This window comes from Cephus cinctus, unplaced genomic scaffold (assembly GCF_000341935.2).
Source record: "Cephus cinctus unplaced genomic scaffold, Ccin1 Ccin1_scaffold0315, whole genome shotgun sequence".
Lineage (NCBI taxonomy): Eukaryota > Metazoa > Arthropoda > Insecta > Hymenoptera > Cephidae > Cephus > Cephus cinctus.
The window spans coordinates 126,751-146,692 of NW_014333017.1; the positions used below are offsets into that span (position 1 = coordinate 126,751).

A 19,942-nucleotide genomic window follows, 5' to 3' on the forward strand; every position below is an offset into this window, starting at 1 on the left:
CCCCCCGGGTCACGTGGTTCTCACCAGCCGGGAATCGATCGGCTTCTTCATCCCCTGACCTCTCGACGTTCCAACCTCACCCCAACTATTCCACGCGACCCCCTGCGAATTTTCACCAACCCTCCGCTTCGAAGATACTCGACTTTCGACTGTTAACCCCTCTGGAGTCTTCGACGTCACCTGCAAGCTCATCGAGGTCCTTTCAAAAAAAAAAGTTATCCAAGGAGAAACCCCTCGAGAATTTCAACCCCTATTCTCGACACTTGTCGCCGCTGTCGTGATCCACGAAAAAAAAGGCCGCGCAAGAACATTCAAAAAAGAAACTACGAATTCTACCATTCGCCACCACGTGTCTCACCCTCATTTCTTAACCCGTCAAAAATTCTATATCCCACATATTTTTACAGCAACCGCGAACTTCAAAATTATTCGCAAATAATTATTTTCAAATTGAACTCTCTCGAAAACAATAAATATTATTATCCCTGTCAATCGATAAAACGATACGACACGTGGAACAGGCTTTTGGGCCGATCGATTTGCAATCACGAAATCGACCAAGTTCCACGCAGTCATAAGAAATATATTGGGCCAGTTCTTCAATCGGGGCTGCAACTACCCCTATATTTATATTCATTTAATAAAACCTCATCCCCTTCAATATTTTATATTACAAGGTGCTACAGGCTCTTCGAATTAATTATCCCCCAAAAATTCTGAATTTAACAAAAATTTACATATTCAAGTATAAATAACAAAACGGATCCTATCGAGGATCGGGAGTGTTTCAAGTTCCAATCGTTCTACCTGGGAGCAGCAGAGTCAAGAGAACCAGCTAGAAGGGTCACTTCAGTTTTTACTCAATTTAAAAAAAAAAATTACATATCCAAGTATAAATAACAAAACGGATCCTATCGAGGATCGGGAGTGTTTCAAGTTCGAATTGTTCTACCTGGGAGCAGCAGAGCCAAGGGAACCAGCTAGAAGGGTCGCTTCACTCTATGTCAAATTGATCGGAAGCCCCAAGGGTGATACAAGAGAAGCCGTGTCAGGAGCCGCGCCTCATAATGCTTACCAACCCCCCACACCTCCACCCCATTCTTTCCGATAGCCGATATATTAGCAGCTACCACCAACGAACAGCACCCCCTCCGCCTTACTCCCATTAGCAGGTATTTTAAAATTAGTGTCAATAACGCTCGAAAATGTTTTAACCACGCGCGAGATACTTGAATAATTAATATTAAGTTGGTAATAAAAATCAATGAAAAAATATTTTAAAAATTTATATAAATCCGTCGATGCGTTACGATGCATATTTTACGCGGAACGAGTCACCCTAGTTATTATTTAATTACCGAGCGGCCAACTGTACCTGCAGTACTTTTAATTAGGCAACCAATTAGTGTTATTATCGGCCGTACAGCAGTGGCGCTGTGGATCGTTAGAATCTGCAAAATAATTAACATCACGAGGCGTCATGGGTGTCCGCGAATGTATTGAAAATATATTAAAACATTTTTCGTAACGTTAATTTATTGTATTAAAAATAATACAATCGCGATTCAATGTGTGGGGCGTGATTAAGAAAATTAATTAGCCAGAGATAATTAATGTTTGGTCTATGCCTTGTATGCTGTACAAGATTTTTTAATATCTTTCTCCCGTCTGTCCGGATACTAAGGAGCGGTGAATTTTCCAAAATATTTTTTTTACTAAAAAATTTGACCTCGATTCGCATTTTGCACGAATGCGTCAGAACATCGCGAATTGCTCTGATATGTGTATAGGTTTTTTTTTTCCTTTTCACGGAAATGCACTTTGATGCATTTCTATCGTGCATGTACTGTACAATATATTTTGCATATATGTATTATGACGTGATTTTTCGAATCACGGTCCCAAGGCGGCTCCGGTTACCGATACAGATAACGTTCTCGATTTCTGGTTCCCTTCGGGTCGCCACCCTGCTCAAGAGCTGCGCTCTCGGGTTGATTAGTATAGTTATGTCAAGGCTCTCGTAAGATTTCGTTATTGTTTAGTTGAGGTCGAGGTGCTCGAATCTGCCGTGGGGAGAGAGTCTCGACGTACCGAGTTGCCCGGCAGAGGAGACGACCCGACGGAGACGTCTCCACGGACCGGCGGAAGCCCGGGTGAGATACCGGCGCTCCGCTGGAGATGGGCAAAGGGCTGAAGAGCGGGCGGAGGTAGTTTTGATACGGTTAAGGGCAGGAGAGGAACCTCCTGCCCGAGTTTAGGATGTGGTGCCCAGCTGTCGCCCGATGCCCTGGGGAAGCGGCCGTGGAGGATCTGCAGGAGTTACGTACCGATTCGCTAAGGAACGCTCTCGATTTGGTTTAAAGGGACTACTCGAAGGAGATGGAAGAATTACCGGTTATAAGGCTCTCGACCAATCAGAATGATTAGTTCTCGGATTTGGCATTTGGCTATTGCAGTTTGACTATTGTCAAAGCAGTCTGTCTCGGAGCACCGACCGAGGTGTCACGAGGGACATCGCGCTTCCGTGCTATTTGTTGATAGTTTTTCTAGCCGCGTTTCGCTACGGTATAGCAAGTTCTCGATTCGTACAGTTCTCGCGAGGTCACGAAAAAGAATTACGTTACAGTATATATTTAGAGATAAATCGTTTTCCTGTAACATACAAAGTATACAGTACATAGCAGAAAAGTACATGTGTACATAGATATTTATGGCCCACTGTTGTGGCTGCCGAGAAAATATTAATTTTTTTGTTTCTATCGACACTGGTGTGAATGAGAGCGTAAACGTTGAAGGTATGTAATATTTTGAAAGGTATTGTATTATACTCCATTCTACATACGTCATTCATATTTCAGATAAACGTGCATTCTATTGCGAAAACTGAAACACGTGTTTCCAAACACGTGAAATATTAGACACATAAAACCCACGTAAATACCAGTCACAGAACTGGCTAAAAATAAAAGTCGAGTAAAGAAAATATTGTTTCTGCCCGAAAAAAAAAAAATTAACTCGACACCTCAATCCCCTCAAATTAAAATGACCAAGATCCTACGCAAACAGGTAAGAAAAATTGACTCATCTACCCCAAAAATAAATCACGGCTAAAACATAAAAATGACAAATAAAATGCTTGAGGATAATTTTAATTCAGCATCCGTCCCTGCACATGCATCAATTACCATCAACCACGATTGTCTCCCGTAAGTCCGTAAATTTCATAAAATAATTTCCAAACTCCGCGAAAACTCGATAAGCACGGTAAACTTTCCTGAACACCTACTTCGTTAAATACTAATATAAACCTCAGCCCGATGATTCTCGAAGCTTCTAGAACATTCCATGACGTAATAGTTCAAAAAATGGAATGAACCACCTAAAGCGTTTTGATTAAGAAAGTCCAACGGTACGAGAAAAAGAAGCAGAGCGATGTAAGACTGTAAGGGTATACACGTGGTAGTACGAGTGTAGAAGCGTCGTCGATCGATGGGAAGCAATTGGCGTCGCGACGCGTCGGAACGAGGACCGTCAGCATTTTTCGAGGAAACCTTTTGACCCTATTGCAAGAACAAAGGATATGTAAGATAGTGCCACGGTTAGTATTCGGTAAGCGGCACGTGCATCACGAAATATCAAAGAGCACTTCTTCTCTTTCGTCTTCTTCTTCTACTTCTTGGCTCCCCGGTATAATTTTGTGAACGGTCTAGGATGCTCGCCAGGAGGTTATGTACGTATATATATATATATATGGTTCCGGTGCAGTATGGGTACGTGTAGGTATATTTTTTTCGTCCAGCCATACGAGAGGAGAAGGCACTGAAATAGTCACGTCGTGAACGAGTACGCACGATAAAGGCCCGTTCACAGCGACCGACCATACAGACCCAGAAGGAACAAGGGACACGAGCCATGGCTAAACATAGGACGCGGGCCAAACCCAGCATTCTCCGTTGGCGACGCTAAAAAACGCAAAGCGAGAAACGCAAACGTGAACGGTTTGATGCCAAAGGGGGTGTCCCGGGGATGTCTCGACTTTCCGCTGGGCGGCGACGAGGGGGAGTAGGGGAACGGGGTACAAGCTAGCAGCCATACTTTTGCTTCTATAGTTAGAACGTCACTTTTACTTCATCGGACAAGGCGGCAAATTCAAACGTATGTCGTTCAGCATACTCGTATACCATTTAAGTACTGTGTATATTTATATATGCTATCTGAACACTTGTGACGTAATTGGATTTTACGTTTAACCTGACCTGACTTTTGAATCTGCTAAAGTGCCCTGAAATATTAGGTTAGGTTGACATTTCGAGGATGATCCAAAGTGACGGTTTTATCATACGTGAGTGAAATTAGGTTTTACGATATTGAAATTCTTCTTTTTTTTTTTTTCATCGCCAGAAAATGCACTTTGGATAAGCAGTATCGTTAAGATTAAATAGGATATGGACCAGTCTGGGTAATAGGAGGGGAGCCACGTAGTGATTTTGGATAGAAAAAAAGTATGGCCAAGAATACTTTCGGTCTAGGGACTTTCATCCCCTGTTCGAGGGCTACCAAGCAAAGTGCCAATAAAATGATTTTATCGCGCTCCATTGTCCGCGAAAAGCATTGCCTGTGAATCTGCCATTAAGTCCCATACACATGTCCGCAGCCGACGTCGAGTATTGTGCGGAGGGTGGATGCTCAATAACGTTAAGATAGAACGTAGATTTATTCATGGCTAGGGGAAAAAAGGAACCCCTCTCTCTATTCTCATCTCGGCATACCGAAATGTCACTAGATAAATGATCATTCCCGAAATTCTCGCGGGACCTCAGAAACCAGTGGCAGTCCTCGTGAGACTGACTCATGCAATATTAGAGGTTAGGATTCGGTGACCTTAACAATGACTCACCGATACCTTCATTACCGACTGTGGTAAATTATCATGTTACTTTTCGTAACGCTACCGTTTTTTCTTTGCAACCCTTACCATATTTAAGGGTCACCCTACCCAGTAATACCACACATCTATTATACATCCTTTTTATGGATAAAATTACCCAGGATATTTCAACCCCCTTGTAGCTCTGTCACGCATCGCCAAACAAGTGTTTCTAATGGCGACGATCGATCGCTTTTACCCGAAATACAGATATTTTTCGGTATTTCGTGGATTTTTTCAATTTCAATCGAGTGTACGATTTTTTTGGAAAAATTTTATTGTTAAAAATATTTGTTTTTTTTTTTCAAAAAATTTTTTTCATTAGTCACGTTTTTCATATATTTCCAGGAGTAGGGGCCGGGAGACTTTTTGAATTTCCTGCCAATATTTTTTTTTCTTCTTTCTCTCGGCTCCCTCGCGTATAATCCAAATCCATTTATTCGCCTGTTACGCAAAACTAGGCCAACGCCGTAATTTACGGATAACCGATTAACAATAATGCGAAGTCTGTTGCAAATTACGAATTCAATCCCCGTATATTTTTATCGCAATTACCGCTTCGTGTATACGTGAGAATGGATAGAGGCACGTGATATACCTCTTCCGTCAATAAAGGCACATCCACATCGTGTACCCAGAATTGCTCGAATCGTCGGCCGATCAAATATACCCAACCCGTGTCACGTGTCTCTCTTTCAAAATGTCATTTAACCAACCAGCCTTCTCCTCAATTGCAATTAAACAGACATTACGTAAACCGGATGCACGAACAACGCGCAGGGACTGAAATTCCGCTGACGATATTTTGTACCGGGAGAAGACAATAATTTTTTATTCAAGAAGCGACGCCATTACGTCACTTTTCTACCGACTTATTTGGCGAAAGGTGCGCACGTCATTAGAATTTTAATCGTCAATCTAAACACAGCGAATAACTTTTGCCTCGGACTGTACTCGTACAGTCGGTTCAAAAATTATTAAAATTTACCACCAAAAAAAAAATAATGATGTATTAACTCGACAATTTGAGGTGAAAATTTGTTGGCACTTTTGAAAAAAATTTCATCCTGTTCGCTCAAATCTATACGATAAGAAAAAATGTTATGTGATAACCACGCCCAAATTTAAATCGTACAAGTCGAGCATAAAGTACATGACCTACATCAGTCACACGAAAAGGTGTCTGAAATTACGATCTCAAGTTATCAATATCTGATTATCGTAATTAGTACTAATTTAGTAATTAATCGCTCATTATATACACAAGCTAGATCAATTTCATTCCAATACTTAATTTTATTTTTCCAGGATATAAATTAATCGATTCATATTAAACTTTAAGTACGAGTGATACTTGTCAAATTTCTAAGGGTGTTATAACAGGCGACAGTTTAATGATTTTATTACAAGCAGCCACGTCCTTTGCAAGTTTCTTTCTGTAAATTGAAAAAGCATTATAAATAATTTTTAATAATATTATTTTTTTATTGTTTATATATACATACGAGGATAGAAATTCGTGTCTGTACGTTTGTAATTTGATAAAAAATGATTGGCTATTATGCTTTTTCTAGGGTATAATTAGACTGTAAATTGCTATTGTAAAAGAAACTAAGAAACTCTAGATATATCTTTAAGGGAGAAGAAAAACATCCTGCGACTAATTATCTCTGGGTAGTTAATTAAAGTGAGAATGAGAGACGAAGAGAGTGATTAGGAAGCGAGTTATTTTTCGAAAAAAAAAAAATTTTTTTCCTTCGACGTACTTAGCCATGAAAAACAGCGATTTACGGAATCTTGAAGAAACGAATTAAAAATTGCATCGCAAAGTAGTTCGTTCGTTTATCTTGGATTTATCTTGCGAAAGATAAACATAACCTAACCCAATCTAACGTAGATCAGTTTTTTCAAAAATAAATAGAAGAGGAGCCGAACGTGAAAAAAATAGTCTGAAATAATCAGTGCTCCTCTCACATTCAGCTGATTGTACTTGTTAAAAAGTCACAAGAAAGCAAATGATACCGAATCAGTCGCATTTATCAGCGATTCCGACCTACCTCAATTTTTACATCAGACCCAAAATGATTGAATGAAATTTTGAAAAATAATCACAAAATTATTTTAAAGAGAATTTACACGGGTAAGTGCCCATCGACCCCGTGTAAATTGGTGAGTGAGTTGTAAAAAATGAATTACCCCTATTCAAAGTTCGTCAGGTTTTTTTTTCGAAAAAAAAAAAAAAAAAAATACAATACAAGAAGCAGATCACGGTGTCTAGGGTGTTTACGTCGCGATGGGGGCCGTATGGGGTTACGAGAAGAGGAAAAAAAAAAGAACTCGTTCCCTCTGAGAAATCATTAAGCCCCATCCACATGCTAAGGGATAAAAATAAGACTACCCCGTGGATCGAAATAACAAACAAGTCTAAAAATATTAGGAAGAAAGGAGGGTAAGGGAAGTCAGCTTCGTTGACAGGAAGCGACAACAAAGCCATCGGGAATCCAAAATTTACCCATTTTTTTTGGTCTTCCCTTCTATCCCAAAAGATCCTACCCTCTTCGACCCTTTCGAAATTTACTTCGCCTTACAGCACTGCCCCGATCTTCAAAGATACGGCACAGTATTTTGAAAAAGAGTAATTCCAAAATAGAAAATTGTAATTTCAAAAAATCATATTTTTTTCATCCGGTCATAAAATATTTTTCAAAAAAAAATTGTTACATTTACCGAGTCTCGTTCTCGAGACAGAATGAGTCAGAGGTGTTTGTGGGAGTAGAAAGAGAAAAGGAATAAAAGCAAGTAGAAGCGGATAGGTGAAGAGGAAAGTAAAAGGAATAATAAGAAAGAAGAGAAGGAGTAGGCAGGTGAGGTCAAGGAACGTAGTTTTCATAATCTAGGAAAAAAATAAAGATGGCTGCCTGCCGTCTAGACTGCCACAACATAGGACTAATACATATATATAAGCATGAATAATCTTCCAGTCTCTTAAAAATGTAGCATAAACGAATTTTTAAAAAATTTTCTAATTTTTCATCTTCATTAATCGTCAGTCTGGTTTCCCATTTTTTTGTTATCTTCCCTAATATTCGTCTTTTCCCTCGTCACTCATAATTCCACGTCTAACATTCAACACCCGTGATCACTCTTTTCTCTTTGCCCCACTACGTCATCATCCATTACTGTCACTTCCGGCTGACAGATCCCAAAATTTATTTACCCGACGTCCTGACGATACAACGCATCTCATACGTCAGAATAATCAAGCGATAAACCCAAAATTTATATATCGATAAGAAAAAATGTGCAACAAAAAATTTTTTTTAAATACAATATTTCAGTTTTAATCACAATTGGACCAGAAGGCAACGTTGAAACGGATGCGAGAGTAAGTCTGATAATTGTCAAAGAAATTATTACGGTCATTAATTTCGTCCAAAAGGATATCGAAACATTTGAAAAGGTGATAATGCTAAAGAAACATGAAAACAGTCTCCACCCGTTAACTGCCATCTGTTATTACGTCAATTCCTTTAAACGTCAATTCCGCCTCCGCGGAATTGAGAACCCCACAATTTTCTTCTTCCACTCGGTTAATAAATTTTTTTATTGCCCCCCCCCCTTTCCCCGCCTCCAAAAACCCCCCCAAATGTCCACCAACATACGAGAGTCTCGTTACGCGTGACTCACTATACGAATTGAACGACCGATATCGCCATTATGAAATTCGCACAGTAAAATCGTTTCCCGTCGATGGAAACGCGGCTTGTGAGAAAAACGGCAAAACAGGCCGAGCAGATGTGATTGGGTGCAGGAAGAAAAAAAAAAGATTGGGTAAAAAGTAAAAAAAAAAAAGCGCGGTCACGAATCCTTGTGAACGTGGAGTGCTTGGGAGAATTTGCGAAAATAAGACAAAACGGCAAAGAAGAGAGAAAAAAAAAAGAGAAACAGTAGCAGATAAAATGTACGGCTGTGCAGTGAAGCATGGGTCGACGATGACGTAAGAAGGCCTATTTCAAGTTAAACCGTATCCGAATTCTGTCCCTGTCTCACTTGCTCCTGTACGCTGGCGATACGCTCTTGCTCACTCTTTATCTTTCTTTATCTTTTCCACTTGCTCTCACTCTCTCTCTCTCTCTCTCTCTCTCTCTCTCTCTCTCTCTCTCTCTCTCTCTTTCTCTCTCTGGCGATACGCTCTTGCTCACTCTTTATCTTTCTTTATCTTTTCCACTTGCTCTCACTCTCTCTCTCTCTCTCTCTCTCTCTCTCTCTCTCTCTCTCTCTCACTCTTTCTATCTTGACTCCCAGCACGATTGTCCTTGCCGCTTTTCTACTTGAATCCACTAGACTCTGCTTTAAACGAGCCACTTGTCGAACTGAGCTCGCGGTTCTGTTTGCTAGACAATCCAATATAATTTAGTGCGATTTACGTAGACGAGTACTTGGGACCAACGAAAAAATACCCTAGAATGTCACTAGATGATCCCAGCGTCGGATACGTGGACACGTTAACTCGTATGGACTATAGAAATTACTATATATCCGGTATACATGACGGACGTCTGGTAAATTATTTAATATAATTAATCGGAAGGACGTCGATCGTATATAGGGACTTTTGTGGTAATTAATCAAAAAACAATTTTTTACTTTCCTGCACGTGCCAGCAGTGCGTACGTAACCGATGAGTAGGATACGAAAATAAAAAAGAAAATTTATTCCATCCGATCGGCAGTGAACTTTCGAAAACTACAAGTGACCCGAGAAGCGTTGAGTGTATATGCAAACAAAAATAATTGGCAACACTGCATATTTGTCGTAACTCGAACCTTGGTGTGGTATTTAAAAGAAAAGTTTTTAGGAATGACGAAAAAAAGTTTTTCAAAATTTTCAATTATTTTTGTATATATACTCATTGCACGTATGCAGATCTGCAATGGGGTTTTGAAAACTAATGGGATAACAAGGCCAAGTGCCAAGTGGCGCTCCGGCTAAGTATGAAAATCTATTTCGAATGCCGAAATTCTCGGGGCTGACTGTGTCCGTCATGTCTCTCTTGGGGTCAGGTTCAAGAACGAAGGGGAAACGGTTGGCAACGAACTCGACGCAAGGCGTGTCGGGAATCGGACGTCTCGGAGGACGCTCGAATGCCTCGTTAAATATAGCAAAGCCATATTGAGTTACGGCCAAGAAAATTGCACCTATCCACAGTCAATGAACGCACCGATAGATATATAGAACGGATATAATATTCTAAAGTCATAGGGGAAAAAAAAAAAATATATATATATATATATATATATATATATATATATAAGAAACCGATTACCATCCTCTCGTAGAGCCAGACACGCAAATATGATCCGAATAAATACGAAAGACTCAAATAGTTCCGAGAGCATATTGAAGATCGTGAAAAGAATTCAATTTTACGAATGGAGCATTCCGTTCAATGTCGCCAGAGGGCGATAATCGCCGGATAATCTGGAAAGTGAAAAAGTCCTTTGACAAGTTTAAATAGAATTCTCCACGGTGCCTTATGGCTAGACGGCCGTTCGAATTACGATTTTTCCAAAGTCTCGTTCGAGTCTGGTTCAAGTCCAGCAAACAAGCATTAAATCTTAACGCGAATCTCCGCCCAGCTGTTATCTTTTGTAATCTCTCGTTCTCTCTCTCACTCTCTTTTATTCTCATTTCTTCTTCCGCTCGTTCCCTCTATAGTTATGACTTTTCTATCTCTCTCTCTCTCTCTCTCTACCTTTTGACATTTCGCTTCATCGCACGCGAGTTCTCAAGACAATGCTCCGATTCGAAACTGGTTCCGGACAGGTTATCGCGTTACGGTTCACAGCCCGTCGACAATACTTGCCTCAAAAGTTACACCGATCCCTCTCGAGAATAAATATCGGAAAAAAAAAATGATTACCAATAAATTCTGAACACCGTGTAGAAAATTAGGAACGAGTATCAGACAAGAATTTGATATCGTGTACAGAGCTCTTTGGCTGGCCGGTAATTGCGAATCGTTGTCTTGATTAAGGTCGTTATCGTTAGGATTATGACTGAGAAAATCCGGCAAAAAAATTGCAAAAAATTAGAAAATGTATAAAAAAAATATTTTACAAAAATTCCCCTCAAAAATTTGTACACTCAATTTTTATCTGTACGACTAAATGCCAAAAAAATTTTATCCGCCATCGATACCAGTCAATCATTTTTTATTGATTCCATATTCGTGTATTCTCGAAGAAAAACCATTCCCATAAATCAAACCTGAATTATGGCATCGTGTAACAATGACTTTCTCACCGCCCCTCGTGTCCTCAATTATGATTCATGCGGACAAGTATGCCTTCCTATATTACTCCTATGTACCTATATGTATATACACACCTAAATATATACTCCTCTTCGTGCAGTATAGACGAGTTCACGACACCATATTAATCTTCGTACAGGCCCAATACATACAGTACAGAACTTATGTCAAATCTACTGTATATATTTTAACCAGACTTCAATGTATCCTATACATATCACGTATCGAAAATATATTTTAAGGCTGTTTTACGAATGTTCCATATATTCAATATATATATATATTCTTGCATTATACATTTTTTGTATATACCCTGCTCTATATAATATATATAGTTTATATACTGAAAAACTACTCGTTCCTGTTCCACAGCCATGTCTATAAAATGAATATTTTAGATAATTCTTTTTATTGTTGAACACGTTTGTGTATATATATATATATATATATATATATATATATATATATATATACAGCGTAGACTATATACATTTTATACTTGCTTTACGTACGTTCTGTCTGAACTGCGCGCACTGTACCTACTTTAGCTATGGTACATAGAGACCGTGCACGTAAGCTACATATATGGATACGTGACGCGAACCGTGTATATATTATGCAGGCGTGTCCATAAGCCATCCAAAGCTTTACGAGAGAGCTTTTTCTCATTTTTTCAGGCCCAACAATTTTTTTATTTACCATTTTTTCTCTACCTCACGTTACAATGAGGTATTTTTGCTCGCCCAGGTAAAAGCAGACACGCTCCTCGAAGCAGTCGGCATTTCGCTACTTTTCGTACTTCGTTATTTTTGCATTCGAGCGCTAGCTATATAGCGGGTGACGATTGTAATTACGGCACTTATTTGCGAAGTGGATTAAACGAATTGAACCGCGAGTCGTTGAACACCTGGACTAATATTTTCGAGTAATATATTTTTTTTCGATCATAGATTTCCATATTTCTGAATGAATGAAAAAAAAAAAAAAAAAATGCGAAATTAATTATTTAGCCAGCAGGCATTGTCCATTATGTTCTAATTAAGGAGGACAGATAAAAAATGTAAGATCAGATAATTAATAAAAGTACCGACAGTCAGTGATAAAAAAAAATATAAAAAAAAATTAAAAAAAAAAATGAAAACCAAACCATCCATAGCGCCACCAATCTCTTCTTCGAATCAAGTAACCGTTACGATCGACCGAGTAAAAAAAAGTTATTGGCAACACTGCAAAAGTCATCGGACCACGGAAGTGAAAATAAAAAAAAATGTTTCAAGTCAGACATCAAGTGGGTCCCGAAGTCATGAACGAATTCGAATTTCCCGCCTCGTCAGAGCCGTCGAATAAAAGTCCAGCCCAGCCCGGCGCACAGAGTACGAAGCAGAGGCCCTAACCAAACCCAAGTGAACCTGACCCAGGGTAAGCTAACCGACGGCGGACCATACGTAGGTGGGACACATGAGTCACTCGTTAGTTGCTAAGCCTCGTGGCTCCACCAGTCAGTGTTATCAGTGATGGGTCTGATGATGTTCATCAGGTCCAATGATCTTGTACGATACGGGCAATATGAGTGTTCGCCAATTGCGTAGGTAAATTTTTTTCCGATCTCATCAGGACCTCAGTACGGCAACGTACCCAGCAACGTGCTTCGGGAAGCCGATGATGACCTCAGTGAGGCAGCAAGACCAAAGTGGCTGAAACGGCACAAAGACCTAGGAGCAAATTGAGGAGAGTCAAGTTAACGGGAAGAGCGTAAGAGTCGAAGGGAGTGAAAAAGTGAAAACTAGGGGAAAAAAGGTAGGAGGGTGAGAGAGAGAGGGGAAGTTTAAGGGAAAGAAGGAATAGTTATTTCGGCTTAGCGACAGCTTTTCCCACGAGCGACTAGATGGATTATTGATCGGAGTTCCTGGGACTGCGGGGATGTGGCCTGTAGCCAGGTACCAACCTGCGCATGCCGCATTAAGCTACAGATTCTCTAGCTCTCTAGCTCTCTCTCTCTCTCTCTCTCTCTCTCTCTCTCTCTCGCGCTCTCTATTCCCTCTCTCACGTCCCCTAACTTCGTCCTCCAATCCAACTCCCTTGCCTCCTAGTATTCGTCATTCCACTCTTACGTACACCCAAAGAAAGACTACAGGTCTTCGCCATTAGGTTGGTACACCTGATTCAATAGATGCACCAGACCCAACATTCTACCTGTCACTCTACTCGTCTCTCTCGTACATCCGCCTGGCATTCACCTAGTTTGCGCTGCTCCTATGACAATCAGTACCTAGAACGTACATGCCTTGGGTACCGTTCGCCCCCTTCACCCCCCTCGCCCTCATATACCCCCAGACTCATTTGCTCCAGTTATAATTACCAAGTCAGCATATATGCCTAGTCGTTTACCTAGATGCTACATTTATTCTCCACACGTCTCTCAGGGCGCCCTTATTACCTTTCGCTCGTCCTGGCTGAAGGACGTCTCCCTGTTCCATCCACTGATAACGATTGGAGGAATTTCCAGGTTGTTTATTTTAATTGAAAATTTAATAGTTAATCAGCCCCTCTCAAATTACAATTTTCGTATGTCTCTTCTGGACGAACACGTGTTCGTATGTGTGTTTTATTATCGAGATCAAAATCGTATTTACACCTCGTTACCGCTCGGTGAACTTGCGTACACGTGCCAAAGCAGGCGTGCTGTTATAATCAGAGTTTCGATTTTGTAAAATTAATTAAATTTGAATTTGGACTTTGCAAATTTTTATTGTTCATCTTTTTTTTTTTAATACGTCAAGGTCAGACCTGTGATTGGTCAGCGCACCCAAAGGTAATAGTCAATCACTATGCAATTTGGGCCTCGAGATTAGCTGTATGAAATTTACTGTTAATCGTATCAGTTATCGCGTCATCGTCGTCAATGACGTCGTCGGGTTACGAGGCGTCATCGAAATTCGTTGAACGATTGCGAAATCGAGCGCGGACTATTGTTGTCATTTAATCAAAATCAGATTGGACGATAATGACACGAGCCCTGTTTTGTTTGGGAAATAGCCAATTAAGGGAAACACGTAGACATTTCAGTGACTATCGTAGATTCGTTTATTTCATCCCTTATGGAGTCGTGAGAGTTGACGCGTTTCTATGAAAGAAAAAAGTCAAGAATCGCGAACGTTATTTCGAGGCGATGACCCGCAGACACGAGTGGAATGTGCGAAAATAGACACGCGGTATTTCGCGAGCTTTCGTGCACTTTGCCGTACTTTTACGTTACTTTAGGTGTCGTGCGATGTATATTTGAAAATTTGCGCGCTCACGCTTTTTATTCCCACCCGGTATTTAAATTTCCTGCAAAACGATATACCGAATCTATAGGTCCATACGATGTCTTCGCGATGACCTGGCAAAGACATTATCGGATATTCCAGTCGCATTTGACTCTCGGAGAAAATTCATATCCCCTTTGTCGGTTCGATCGAACGAGGATGATGTTACGTGGGGCTGAAAAATGGTCTTGAAAAATTTCAAGCGCGAAATCCAATTTTATCTTCCTCGAGTCTTAGACTCGGTGAAAAAAAAAAAAGAAAATTCTCTCAGACTCGTAAAGGAGCCGAAAGTCAACGTTGAAGACTCTTCAAAGTGACTGCGACGAGTAACCGTGAAATCGTTAGTTCCGAATTCTCCCGTCGGACGGAGCTGCCGGTTGGAAATTTAAAAAAAGTCACGGTGCATCTACTCCTGCGAATTTTCAGAGTTATGCAACACGAAGCATCGCACTTTGCACGATAACAAACAATGACCAACCCCCCACGCCTATCGGGTGCATGTGCAATGCCGCCCCAATTTGCAATATTGCCGATGATCACGTCACTCGTATCAACCGCACAGACTTGCGCCGTCGCACAAATCCAAATGCGATGTCCACGTTGACGTCGCAGTCTCGTTTTATCGTATAATGTATACAAAAAAATTTTTTTGCAAAATTTGACAGAAATTTTTTTTTTTTTATTATTTAAACCCATGAATTATTTCAGTTGTGGCAAACGACCTCGGCGTCCAAACGGCAAGTCGATTTATTCCCCTTTGAATTCCTTTCGCGACAAAACCGTCCTGGCGAGGAAGATACGTGCTGAAGGAGAGAGCGAGAGAGGAATAGTCGTGAAGAGACACCGAGGGTATAGAGAAAGGGGGAACAGGGCCGTATCTTTAAGGAAAAGCAAAGGGGGTTCCACGAAGAGCCTGACAGACTCTATAAATACAAACAGGCATTTAAGGCCTGAACTCATACGAAAGATTACGCACATGCGTGTACGTATGTACAGTTTGTGCTTTCGTTGTATATGCGTATGTATACTGTATATATATATATATATGTCAATTGCACGTGTAAAGTGACAGGCACGCACACACTGACAGGTAGATAGGCATCTAGTCTTTTATTTCATAGTCTTTGGGCAGAAGGGGCAGAGGGGTGGTTGAAAGGGTGGAGGGGGAAGAGGGGAACCAACCATTCCACGGGTACCAACCACCACCCGCTAAATTTACACGCGGCAGACGGGAAAGCCGCGGGGCTTGCGAAAACGAGAGCAAAACCGGAAACTCTTGGATGATGAACTTTTTTGCTCGGAAGTAAATCAATGACGGAATGACGAGAAAAAAGAAAATTATTGGCAACCCTATTAATTGACAAATATAATTGCCAAATAAATTATATTTGGATTTCTTGCTAAAAGCAAAATTTGTGGTTGCTTCTTAAGCATTTAATGGATCTACAAATAAGGATAAATGTTACGCGAGGGATAATAGGGGCTGTAAGATACATTGGCTGTGTTATGTACCAAGAGAAAAAATAGCTATCACATTCTTCACGGTGAAGTAAGATGACGCAAATAAGGAAATATTGATTTTTTTTTTTTTTTAATGAAAAAGAAAAAAGAACGAAGTCACGTCGAGATTTAAGGAAAATTTAACGAGAGCATGACGTAGCTAAGGGACAAGATCCATCACTGTCTGAAAATTAAATTTTTCCCCGTGAAAAGAAAAGTTTCTCGGCAAAAGTTCGGAATCGAGTGAAAGTCCCTAGGTTAGCGGCATTGGCGTAGACGCACGCGGTGCAAATAGGCCGAAGGTGCCTTAAGGTTAGCAAAGAGTCGTCGTTGCCGGTCGAATCGACAATGGCGCATTGCGGAAAGCATCGAACGACAGGTCGACACGCTCTGGCCAGTTTTCATTTTACACTGCGATCCAGTGACGTAGTCACTTCCGGTCGGAATATTGCCGTCCCACGTCGGGATAGCAAAATTGCCAAGAATTCGCAGGATGACTAAGAAATTATCCTTAGCGCGGAGGTTTAACGTGCGCTGGTGCGGGGCAATAAAGCGAGGAGGAGAGAGATTCGCAACTAGGGACATTCAGTGGTGCCAACCGTAAAAAATCAAATTTATAAGAAAATGGGTCGGTCACGTCGTGTAATTGCATTGGCGCAAGAAATTGGATGGTCGGGTTGGCAAGCCTGCTTGGCAGGTTACTAGATTCGGTTGGTAACCCCATATGCGTCAAATGTAAAAGCGTCAGGTTTGCCAACACGAAATTAAAAAAAGAGCTATTCGAGTACCGAATCGTCGTATTAGGCGTCTAGGGATATTCCCTAGAATCCTAACCTATTTCAATTGATTAGCCCGAACGCGATCATCCCCTATATTTAATCCATGTCATCTCAATGGTAATTCTACTGTTAACAGTAAAGTACTAACCCTTTGCCAGTCGATTAAGGATCAGATCCTTGTGTTGTGCTGTGTGAGGTTCCGGAAGTACCACAAGGAGGTAACATCCGCTTAGCGGTGAGGGAGGTGGATGTTGCTGTTGCTGATTAATGGAGTTGGTCATGGCCGTAGAGTGTTGCTCTGTGTTGCCAGGGACTCCCCCTCCCCCGTCCCCGGCAGGATCCATGGTACTCATACCTGGAAAATAAAAATCAACCAAAGATATTTCAAACGCGTTGGATACAAATGTTCAAGATCGAAAAAAAAAAAAAATTCAAAATTTTTTCATCCGCTGATTGGCATATTAAAAAGTAACCGTATTAAAAGACTAATTAAAACGTCAAGAGTCGTATGTCTCTCGCGGTTCATTCATCGGACATTTTTCACAACGACCGTCAGGAAATTCGATATTCTCGACCGCGAGCGATCGATTCTGTTCTACGGTTATCGAATTCAAGTTTATTTATCTTCTCTCACGTATCTGTCCGCAAACTACATAAAAGCTTATATATTAGACAAGTATTAGTTTTACGATTAATTAGTAGTCATTAGTATCGAAATTTTTTAGGAGCTTTTTGAGGTTGGGTTATTTAGAAAAATTATTATCGTATGACATTCTTTCGATGATGCTAACACTATGCGGTGGTTTGAAGTTGGCAACGGATGGATACGACGTGAAGTTATTCGTCATTGAGAAAATTTAGTATAAAAACTGTATCCGTTACCAGGGCGAGTAATCGCTGTACGAAATAAATTTCCATTAATGAAAAATTCAATCCCGCGATAGGTATGTGACTCATTGCCAACGTGGTAGATAAAACATTGCTAAGTTCACGTCAGATAAGATTGTCCTTAGTTACGTTTATAAGGTTATGTTATAGGGACTTTATTTTTTAATTGTTGCCTACAGGGATATGATTAATTATCATAGCGATTGGGATATATTAGAATATTCTTTTTTCATACTCTGCAACTTCACGTCGTTATAAACGTAATAGGACAGTCATATGCGATAAGCGCCTAGTAACCGGGAAGTGTTACTTGTTACTGTAGGTCGGATAGCGATTTTTTAGTAAAAATTTTAAACGATTTTTGATAATTATTGTTTCCCAATAGTTTCACTGGTCTTGAAGGAATTACGTCACAGTAATAATACTGAATTTCTCGCGTGACATTGACGTGGGAAATTAATTGATTATCGAGGCTCCGATTACCGACAGTGAATAATCAAAGAAATTTTTTTTTTATTAAAAACGGTAATTTAAAAAAAAAATTCGACAAATTGCTAGTAATATTTTTTAATGCTTATTTAAGACGGTACCTTAAATATCCCTAGGAACTGAACGAAAATTGAAATTGTGAAAAAAAATAAGAGATTGTTATCAGATCAATTTGAAAGACAACCGGGGGATGAGAATGAGAAATTTTTCAAAATTCAAAATTTTATTTTTCAATATTACTCGGTCGCAGTTTCAGAATATTTTCTCGCAGTTTGTTGTGTCTAGTCTTTTTTCTAGTAAGATTTTCACCAAATTTCCTCTGTAACTGAGCTCGTGCCGGGAAGAAGTACAGGAGCACCCTATTGCGCAGGATTTATCCGATCGTTTTCTCGAGGAAGACGTAGCCATTGCGCAGGATTCTGCCGGTATATAGATCCATTGATCCAAAAAGACAGAGCTCGTGAGCGAGTGAAAAAAATCGCTTTCAAATATCGTTTTTGAGTTTGGTAAATTTTTCTAGTCAGCCTGTAACGCGCTATTGAATAATTGGTCGATTTTCAAATTGTATTCAAAATTTTAATGACACTGACATTTTTGGTCTTCAATGATAAATTTATCACTACGAATCGACGAGTTAAACGTTATATCGATCTGTATCGTCTGACTGGCTCTTGGAATTCGAATGATACACGAGACAAGTTGACAAAGTAAAATTTCGATCTTGCCCCCACCCTAACATGTCACTGCAGTAAAATCCCCTAGTAACCACCCCTCCCAAACTTAACCGTGTCGAAGTCGATAAAAGCTGGCTAAGAGCATGGAAAATTAAGAAAATTTCTACCAATCATTTTACTAGTGCGACCTTAATCATTTCAAAGACCAAGATCCAGGGGATGTGACAACTTTTTGAAAAATCACCAAAAAGAGATGACGAAACGTCAAATGCATATTGTGAGATAAAAAATTAAAAAAAAAAAAAAGGAAATAAAAAAATTAATCACTCGAAAAAACGGCTTAAGATCACCAAGTCAAAATCTTAATGGCAAAGGATCACTGTGTAAGTCGGTCAAGATCGAAACTATCAGCGAAAGGAGGACGTCGAAAGATCGGTACAACGATTTGATAAATGACACGAAGAATCATCGAGCGATTGAAGGAAGATAAGAATAAATAAAAAAATTGTCTATTTAAAAATTTTCAATTTTCACAGAAGAAAAAAAGTGACAGGTACGTAAGTAACGTTACAAATTACGTACATTGCGCCACGATAAAATGACTCACCTTATCTCGTCGCGCTTTCCAGCGTATCCCGTGTATTTGTCCTCAGGCCGTATGAGAAACGAATTGGCAGCCGAAATTCTCGAATCGAGGTAAACGCGAAGGAAGAAAAGAGAGGGTACGAGAAAGAATTCTTAGAGAGCCCACAGGGCCTCCTTCACTCTCCCGTCCTTTTTCTTCCAACCTCCTTCCGATTATCAGACTTTCGTACGGACGTAGTCAAAACGAAATGAGCACCACCACCCCCCCGTTTTTCCCCTCGACCCCCCCAAAGAAAAATAACCGTGCTCCTCACCGAAATCGAGGATAACGATAAATGACAGAACGAGCGACTTGGTATATCCTCTTTTCGAGTATTTTCAAAAACTTCTTTTATCCTTCGTTTTTTACCTTTCCCTTGCTTTTCGATATTATACTTTTCGTGTGTGTATATATATATATATATATATATATATAT

At 40.1% G+C, this 19,942-nt stretch overlaps 1 protein-coding gene across 6 annotated transcripts in view; it reads right to left on the bottom strand.

The window, feature by feature from the left end:
- The window catches only part of LOC107266446 (microtubule-associated protein futsch), a 46,578-nt gene extending 26,650 nt beyond the window's left edge, over window positions 1-19,928 (bottom strand). For all 6 annotated transcript variants that reach the window (XM_015736925.2, XM_025083709.1, XM_025083708.1 and 3 more), the window contains exons 1-2: window positions 19,489-19,928; window positions 16,979-17,185 (exon numbers count right to left, since the gene is read on the bottom strand). In XM_015736925.2, the coding sequence (XP_015592411.1) occupies window positions 16,979-17,183 (205 nt within the window). In that variant the 5' untranslated portion in view covers window positions 17,184-17,185; window positions 19,489-19,928. The remainder of the gene's footprint in view (window positions 1-16,978; window positions 17,186-19,488) is intronic.
- Between the last annotated feature and the right edge of the window lie 14 nt (window positions 19,929-19,942).